The sequence below is a fragment of the Perognathus longimembris genome, chromosome 11 (assembly GCF_023159225.1).
Source record: "Perognathus longimembris pacificus isolate PPM17 chromosome 11, ASM2315922v1, whole genome shotgun sequence".
Lineage (NCBI taxonomy): Eukaryota > Metazoa > Chordata > Mammalia > Rodentia > Heteromyidae > Perognathus > Perognathus longimembris.
In genome coordinates this window covers 6,518,388-6,527,577 of record NC_063171.1, presented here as the reverse complement: position 1 = coordinate 6,527,577, position 9,190 = coordinate 6,518,388, and the positions used below count along the sequence as shown (strand labels likewise).

General features: G+C 45.0%; 1 protein-coding gene across 5 annotated transcripts; it reads right to left on the bottom strand.

The window, feature by feature from the left end:
- Positions 1-798: 798 nt before the first annotated feature.
- On the bottom strand, positions 799-8,458 carry Mrpl55 (mitochondrial ribosomal protein L55). 5 transcript variants are annotated; one of them, XM_048357924.1, is made up of 5 exons: positions 4,256-4,274; positions 3,472-3,605; positions 2,197-2,273; positions 1,668-1,869; positions 799-1,035 (listed from the first exon to the last, which is right to left on the bottom strand). In XM_048357924.1, exons 3-5 carry the CDS (start codon positions 2,220-2,222, stop codon positions 877-879), a joined length of 387 nt encoding a protein of 128 aa, XP_048213881.1. In that variant the 5' UTR covers positions 2,223-2,273; positions 3,472-3,605; positions 4,256-4,274; the 3' UTR covers positions 799-876. The 5 variants fall into 5 exon arrangements, with proteins under 5 accessions (XP_048213881.1, XP_048213878.1, XP_048213879.1 ...); XM_048357921.1 differs by lacking the exon at positions 4,256-4,274 and adding an exon at positions 3,915-4,028; XM_048357922.1 differs by lacking the exon at positions 4,256-4,274 and adding an exon at positions 3,915-4,028 and having other exon boundaries at positions 3,509-3,605.
- Between the last annotated feature and the right edge of the window lie 732 nt (positions 8,459-9,190).

The following is a 9,190-nucleotide window of genomic DNA, read 5'->3' as shown; positions in this document are numbered from 1 at the left end:
AAAGTACCAGGTGACTGTACAAAAGTCTTAAATATGGAGACCTTGTACTCTGCAGAGGATTAAGGGTTCAACATACCCAGTCTAGACCTAGTCCTGTGTCCCCTAGGTTACTATGTGCCTCCCTGGGGTAGCCTTGATAAGGAAAGGCTCACAAATGGGAGGAGTGGGGGAGATAGCTGGAGGCTATAACCAAGAAGGTCCCTGACTCCCAGAATGTTGGGCTTCTGCTTCCTGTTGGGACTGGAGAGCAGTAAACTGTGTTTATTTGAGGTTGAAAAGGTAGCTAAGGGTTGCTGGGTGCTTCCTCTCCAGCTTTCTGGTTTTCCTGGGCTCCATATCCTTGCAGCAGTGTCTTAAACCCACAAGTTTGCCCCAAACAGATCCTACACCTTCTAGTCTGCTCTAAACTCTGGAGCCCTACCATCTAGCTCTGAGAGGCATTTTCCAGAGATGGTGCACTTCAGGGCTAGATGCACACATAAAAGACACAAACAAGCTGGTTGCCAGTGGCTCACACCTATAATCCTAGCTACTCAGGAAGCTGAAATTTGAGTACAGAGGTTCGAGGCAGTTTGGGCAGGTTTGTGAGACTCATTCCTCCAATTAACTGAAGAAAGAAAAAAAAGCTAGAAGTAGAGCTGCGGCCCAAATGGTAGAACACTAGCTAGCCTTGAACATAAAAAAATAAGCTCAGGGAGAGCACCTCAGCCCTGAGTTTAAGCCCTAGGACTGATATGTATGTGTATGCACACACACACACACACACACACACACACACACAACATTACCACAAGGTGATGGATTCAAGAACATTAGAGTTTACAGGTATAAAACTCCCTGCCCTCTCAGTATCCCTGGGGCACCTTTAAGCCATAGCTACTTCCTGGTCTTGGACCAAAACTGTCTGTAACGGTTGGTGTCAAAATCATCAGCCAGCTCTGGTTCTTCCTCCTTCTTCTGTTGGAGCTGGGCTTCACGTTTCCGGAACCTGGCACGGCGCTCCTCCGGAGACAGGGTGTCCAGGTCTAGTGGCATCTAAATGGGGAGAAGCAGAATTGTGTCCACACAGACTTTTGGGTCTTGTCCTTGACTAGAATCTTATGCTAGTTTAATTTTTTTAATGGATTTTTGTGATCTTTCCACAAGCTTTCATTTTACTAAAAGAAATATTTCTTCTGTCTTTTTCCCTCAGATTGGTGTTTGTTTTTGTTTTTGCCTGTCCTGGGCACAGTCCCTGAGCTTTTTTTGCTGAAGGCTAGCACTCTACCATTTGATCCACAGCTCCACTTTTGGCTTTTTGGTGACTAATTGGAGATAAAAGTCTCATGGACTTTCCTGCCCAGGCTGGCTTTGAACTGTGACCCTCAGATCTCAGTCTCCTGAGTAGCTAGGATTATAGGCATGAGCCACCATGGCACAGTTTATTGGTGATGTTTTTAAACAAACAAAACAGAAAAATACTGAATTACTCATTCTATCTGATTTTAATGCTTGGAGGAAGTTCTGAGTCAAAACTTTCTTCTTCTCCAACAGTCTGTTTCCTTTCTTTTGCACTATGGACAGTGGCTACTGCTACACATCCATCCTGAGTCCAGTGGCCACATGCTCTACCACCATGACTTATCTTCCAGAGAGATACCAGGAAACACCTAGTGAAGGAAGCTTACCACCAACATGCGTCTTGGTTCCCTGTAGCGGATGTGGATGGCTGAGCCATCCTGCTTGACTAGCAGCACTGGGTAGAGGCGAGCATAGGCCTGACGACGAAGATGAGTGATTGATGCCCTATTGCTATCAGCTTGCCAGGAAGATGTGTGCAGGCAGCGAGGCACAGAGGAAGCTGACTTCACAGTCCTCTGCCATAGTAATCTACAGACAAAACACACAGGCACTGGGAAGTAGATAGTTTTGGGACAGAGATCACTAAGTGTGGCCAGATCAGGGCATAACAGAGAACTGCCTGCTGGCAATAGATACTACCAGAGTTGGTTGATCCATAGCTGAGGGTTCCCTGAGGAGCCACAAGGCTTGATCAAAAGAGTTTTGACCTCACAGCCAAGAAGGGGTAACAGTTGGTGATTGAGGGCACTGGGGACAGGAAGAAGCAGGATTCCAATAGCCCTACCTCATGTTGAGGAGGCATATCTTGGGGTGAGCCTGACAAGAGTCCTGAGGAGCTTGAAAATTCATGCTTACCCAAGCAAGCTGCCCACAGACACCATTTCTCCTTAGAGCCCTGGTGGCACGTCAATCACTTGGACCTGGTATACAACCTGCTAGGCAAGAAAACAGTTTTTTAATTTTTTTCTTTTAAATTTTGAGCAGTATTGGAGTTTGAACTCAAAGCCTTGCATTACTAGCTAGGCAGGCATTCTATCACTTGGGACATAACCCAGCCAAGAAATCTTTTTAAAAGTTTAAAAATTTTTTGTTTTGCCTTTAATTGATCTTCCTGAAATATTAGCCATGAATAAGTCAGACTCACGTGTGCTGCTAACATGTATATCCAGTAGTCCTTCAGTATTTATGGGGAATTGGATGTAGTACTCTTCTGGAAATATCAAAATCCACAGATCCTCAATTCTTTCATATGTACAGTACTTGGATACAACCTGTACACATACTCTCATATACTTTAAAATAATCTACAACACTTAATAGAATATAAATGCCACAGGAAAAAAATCTATAATGTTCAGTGTAGAATCAATTTTTTTTTAAAAATTTTTGCCAGTCCTGGAGCTTGAACTCAGGGCCTGAGCACTGTCCCTGGCTTCTTTTTGCTCAAGGCTAGTACTCTACCACTTGAGCCAGAGCACCATTTCTGGCTTTTTCTACATATGTGATGCTGAGGAATGGAACCCAGGCCTTCATGTATGCAAGACAAGCACTTTACCACTAGGTCATATTCCCAGCCCTAGAATCAATTTTAATTTTTTTTGGATTTTCAATTGGCAAATCTTCAAATACAAACCATGTGTAAGTACATATAACTTGTTAGCCTTAACCTATCTCACTAACAAGTTGGCTTTATAGGATGAGCTTGCCCTGTGGAAGTCTTTTTTTTTCTAAAACAGCTACCAGAAACTTAATCCTGAAGATAATGAGTCACATGAGGCACACTCCAGTTGGTATGGTGTAAGGAAAGTCCTTTGCAGTTGTGTTCATGCCCTGCTTTCAAAATCCAGTTATTTTTTGTAGGTCTGGGGTTTGAACTTAGAGCCTGGGTGCTGTCCCTTAGCCTTTGTGTTCAAGGCTAGTGCTCTACCACCTGAGCCACAGCATTACTTCCAGCTTTTTCTGAGAATTTTATTGGAGATAAGAGTTACCTGCCTGGGTTGGCTTTGAACCTCAATCCTCAAGATCTCAGCCTTTTGAGTAACTAGGAGTACAGGTGTGAGACACTGCACCTGGATCTTTTTTTTTTTTTTTTAAACACTAGCTGAGGTAAGGATTGTCATGCCTACTTACTGAAGGGGAAAGAACTCCAGAGCTGCTTTTTCTATACCCCTATTTCCCAGGGTAGTCCACGCGAGTTTCCAATATTCAGACCGCAGGAAATAAGATTTCATGAGCAAGCGAGCACGCAGGTTCTCTTTGGCTACCTGTAAAATGGAAATCCCACTTGTCAAGGTCTGCAGCCCAGGAGCCCTCGCTCCCTTGGCCCTACAGAGATAAGAGGCCTGGCCCAGGAGTGGTCTGCGGAAAAAGTACTTTACTATTTTGCCCCTCCCTCCTACTCAACCCCACCGCCCACGGGGGAGGGGGGTGGGCTCCCTTTCTACTACAGGGCCAACAGGGGCCCAACTGGTGCAGCCCTCCCCACCACCATCTCCCTCGGGTCACACGAGGAGTCAACTTGCACCCGCCGCCACAGTGGCAGCAGAGGAGCCCTGAAAATCAGTCGTCCGTACCAACACTACAAAAGAAGACTGCTCGGAGAGGACCAGAACAGGGCAAGGCCCAGGGCATGCCCGCGCCACTGTCCTTCCCCCCCCAGCCGGCGCCGTGTCGCACAGGGATGACGCAAGGGCGTGATCTATTCTGGGTGGGGCCAAAGCGGGCGTCAGGCTCGTCACGGAGGCAGGGACCTGTGGGGTGAGGTGGAGCCGTTACAATTATGGCGGCTGCACCACTGGGCAGCAGTATAAAGAGTGAGCGAGCAGGGCGGAGTCGGCATGGCGGCCAGATGGGCGGGATGGGAGGGCAGATGTGCCCGAGGTGCAGCTCGGTGGGGCGGCACTGACCAGCCTACCTTTGAGGAGAGGGCCGGAAGTCTCTGGCTCTGTGCTCAGGTGTGTCCTAGGTTTGCGGAGCAGTTGTGGCAGCTCCGAGCACGCGCGGTTGACGGCGGCAACTGACGCCCCTAGGGGCGGGGCGAGCCCAGAGAGGGCCGGACTGTAGGCCACAACGGAGTGACTCGGAACAGCTGCCAGGAGCTGTCACTGGAGAGGATGGAAGCGGGGCCAGGGCGATGCGGTGACGTACTGGACAGAGGCCGGGTACAGGACAGACAGCAAAGTGCTGTTTGCAAATCGCGGCTAGGCGGCTTGGAACGTCCTGGGTTACGCCGCGGCGCTGTTATGGACGCTTTTGCCTGTACGATTGTATAACTGTGATGCCCATTTCCACGCACGGTTTAGTTTTCCAGGTTTGCACCAAAATCGGATCGTCTGCGGACGGGGGCTCTGAACATCATGGATTCTGCACACCCAGCAAGTACACAGGCTTTGCCTAGGATCTGTGTGATGGGCTCAGGCCTAGGAGACAGTTCTCAACTCAATGAGGACATCCAAGCGTCATTGGGGGCAACATAGAGAAGAAACTGGGTGATATTAGGGGATTCTTCTGATGGAAGGCATATTCCTACGTTTGCTAGCCATCCTAGTAAGTCTAACACTCTGACGGTGTTTGTTGTATAGGTAGGTTATGGAGTCCTAAGCAGATAAGTAGGTGTATGTGTGGTTGACATGATGGAAACAAAAAGTGGAAAACACGGGCTGGGGATATGTCCTAGTGGCAAGAGTGCTTGCCTCGTATACATAAAGCCCTGGGTTCGATTCCCCAGCACCACATATATAGAAAACGGCCAGAAGTAGCGCTGTGGCTCAAGTGGCAGAGTGCTAGCCTTGAGCAAAAGGAAGCCAGGGACAGTGCTCAGGCCCTGAGTCCAAGGCCCAGGACTGCCCCCCCCCAAAAAAAAATGGAAAACACCTACAGATTTGATATCATTAGTGATGTAGGAAAACAAACCAGTCTGTCAGTTTGGCCCAGGCTGAAATGCTACAATGTTATAACCGAATAGTTTGTATATCCTTTTCTGTATTAGTGTCCCATACTAGAGAGACAAGATATATTAGCAATAGCGTATGGGCCCCCTTGTTCAGTCAGCATGATGTCCAAAGCCATTCAATTACCTAACACTTTTATAAAGGAGTACAAGGAGCATGTTAAAGAAGCCAGTGCTTGATGCACATGGTCAGCAAGTTATCCTTACATTCTGCTGAGGATACAAAAACAAAAATTAGTAGACTCATTAGGACATTTGTTGTAATTTCTTTCTGAATAGAAGCCTTAGGTATTCCTTCCACTGTTGTTCTGGCTGAGAAGGGGTGCCTTTGCCAAAAACTTCTTCACTCTTGTATGATATATCATGGCTTGACTCCAATAATCTTAGATAACAACAGAAAACAATCCTTTGAAATGAAAAAACACATGGTAGGGCCCTTTGCATTTGTCTTACAGTTCTTCATGGCCTTGCTCCTTTCCAAGTTTTCAGGTACACTGAGTCTCTTGTCCTAAAAGAATGGGGTGCTTTCAGCTGAGATAGTAACTTGAAAGAAACAAACATGCTACCTAGGTTAGTAGTTGACTTGTTTCACATACTGCCTTAGTTTATTAAACTCTTTTATTATAATATTATAGGGACTCATGAAATTAAAGGCTGAGGATCATGGTTCAAAACAAGTTGGAACAGGACCCCCCCCCCCGTACTGTTATCTCTAATTAACCACCAAAAATCCAGAAGTGGAGGTGTGGTTCAAGTGGTTGAGTGCCAGATTTGAGCTAAAAAGCTAAGGGACAGTGACCAGGTCTTGAGTTCAAGCCTTAGAACTGGCATGTGCGTGAACGCACACAGAGCTATTGTAGTCATCATCTATATTATTGTGACATATACTGTGTAATCTGAGAATTAATATTAGTAATTAATATTGGAAATAAAGAGCTGGGCACAGGTGGCTCCTACCTATAGTCCTAGCTAATCAAGAGACTGAGATTTGATAAATCAAAGGCAACCAGCAAAAATCCAGAAATGGAGGTATGGCTCAAATGTTTGAACACCAGTGTCACAAGGGATAAGAGTGACAGATTCTGAATTCAAGCCCCATTAAGGAACCTGTGTTGTCAGTGGCCTAGGCTATGAAGTTACCTCAGTAGTGCTTGGAAAGTTAACAGTAAGGAAATTGACATAGCTTTTGAATTATTTAATAAATTCAGACTGGAAAAACACATGTCCAGCTGTTCCTGACATAGCTCACTCACAACAGGAAAGTTTCCTCTTTTCAACAGCACTTTAATGGGGACCGCTGTCATAGCCCATTCAAAGAGACATCTCCACACAGGGCTACTTAATGTTTTCAGATTAATCTCATTCTCTTGGCCTAACCTTGGTAGTAATTAGAGGCAGATGGATTCTCAGGAGTACCTGTAGGTGGAGCTATTTTTCCAGGTTAAAAAGCATGAGCATTCATTTTGCACAGCAGGTATTGTCCTAAGAGTAGGACGGGGCAGTCAGACATATAGGTTTATTTCTGTTCACCTAGTTTGCATTACTACACGCTGCAGTGTGAGCTGTCTTTGGGCCTGTCCTACTACCTCTACCATGGCAAAGGCCATGTTGCTTAATGATGTCACTTTAGAATTCAGAACCAAATAACTCACTCCAGTATCCACCAGGAAGTCAATTAATTGTGCCCCATTTTATTGGGAACTGCTAGTATGACTTCTAAGCTAGGCCTTTTCTCTGGTCCTAGACATCATTGGACCAACTGAAGGCCATTTGTTCTCAGGTTTGGGGGCATTTGCCCCCCTTCAATGCCCTTCCTCTTTGTAATAGGTACATTAGTCTTTAACTTGGATCAGTTCTTTTCCTTTTTTCTGTCTAGGATCCTCTTTCTTTGGATCTGATAAAGGACACTAATTAGTTTCACTTTCTGTTCCTCTAACATTGTCAGCAATTGTGAGGGATTCACTGCCAATTGCTCCCTCCATCCATTGTTAACTCCTTCAGATGTTAGGAGTACTATGTCCAATAAAAGTCATATTAATCATTTGTGGGTCCTCAGGGGTCTCTGTGTCCGTCTTTATTTCCTATGAGCCTGATAAATCCATTCTAAAATTCAGAAGGAGTGGTGCTATGGCTCCAAGTGGTAGAGGGCTAGCCCTGAGCTGAAGGGCTCAGGGACAACAACCAGGCCCAGAGCTCAAGGCCCATGACCACCACCATCACCAGCAACAACAAAAATTCAGAAGAGTCCTTGTTAGCCTTTTGTTGCAACTCATGGATCTTATTGCTTCTTATGAAGAACTGCCAGGGAGAGAAGTGCTGCATGAGTGGACCTGTGATAATAATTTATCTTGACACTTCCTTGATCTAATATTAGTGTCTCACCTTTGTTCCCCCATTGGGATGGCCTCATCAGGTAAGGAGACCTGGATAGGATTCCCATTATAGAGGCCTGGGCCTCATCTTAGCCTTGTCCATCCATGGAAAAGCTGCCAATATCTGATTTGTGCTCTTTATTTTTCTACTCACAAACATAACTACCTATCTTTTGACATCATGGATTAAAAAAAATACCTAGCATTCAGAACTACTGATAACAGTAAAAAGAGAAAAAACATGTGGAGAACAAAATGTTTCCATCATAGTGGGTTCTTAAACAGGTCTATATGTATATCTCTTAGTTATATATTGCTATGCATATACTTTTACACATTTAGCTTGGATAGTACACAGGTTGGTGTCTTCAAAAAGTCTAAACAGGTGGCAGCACTCTGGAAGCAAAAGACATGTTTTTGAAGTCCTAAACAATTTCTAACACTAGACCCTGAAAGTGGAGTTTGCAAATGAAAAGTTCAGTAGACTCTTCTGAGTACATTTAATTTCATGGAGTAACACAGTATCAGCCAGGTTTTTAACAGTGCAGCCTTTTCATCCTTGTAGAGGGCACAATCTTGTGAGCAGCTTTTGCAGCCATTGTTAAATGCATGTTTTACCACCTGTGCTTTGTGGGCAGTTTGCTTTAATCCTGCCATAGTACTGAGACTTTCTTGCTTATCCTCCTCCTTGGCTGAAGGTCAGTAGAACTGGAGGTGGTTGCCATAGTGGCCACAGACATGATTCTTTTAAAATACCCTTCAAAAACAAAATTACCAACAGTGGGCAAGGTTGAGCTTGTATGAATCCCTGTGGGTGCTTGCAACAGTTTTATGAAAGTATCTCCAAATCAGAGTCCCCAAATGGATTAATGAGAATAAAGACTATCACCAGAAGCATGCCAATATTAAGAAAATGTCATGCCACACGGTGTCATGGTCACAGGTAGTCAAACATATTTAAACTGCTTTTGATGAAAAACACCAACTCCTAGCCTACAAATTAACAAAAAGGAGAAAAGTTCTGCACCAACTGTTTTGGTTATCACCTGAACTCCTCACAATTAACCTGTCTACTCAGGAGGCTGAGATCTGAGGACTGTAGTTCAAAGCCAGCCTGGGCAGGAGAGTCAGTATAACAAGTACAGTCCTGCTACCCTCTGTCCTCTTCCCTGGGTCAGAAGACCACATGATTATCTTCACATACTATCCTTTGACAACTCAAAGATATACAGGGAAGTTTTGTTGGCCAGTGTGAGTGGTACTGGTTCACAGATGGTAAATAGTGGGAAGACAGTGCTGGTAAGTACTGTGTAAGTTATGCACTTTCTTGTGTGTTTGTGTGTGGAAATAGCCCCTTGCCTTCAGCTACTTCAGTCCAGCAAATGAACTGTTTGCCTTCACTGTAGTACCTTGCTAGGAAACTGGTAACATCCATACAAACAGAAGGTAAACATATGGAGTAGACTGTGCAAATCATGGGGTTTCCTCACTCCTTAAGCAGATGATGAGATAATGGCATGTGTGTAAA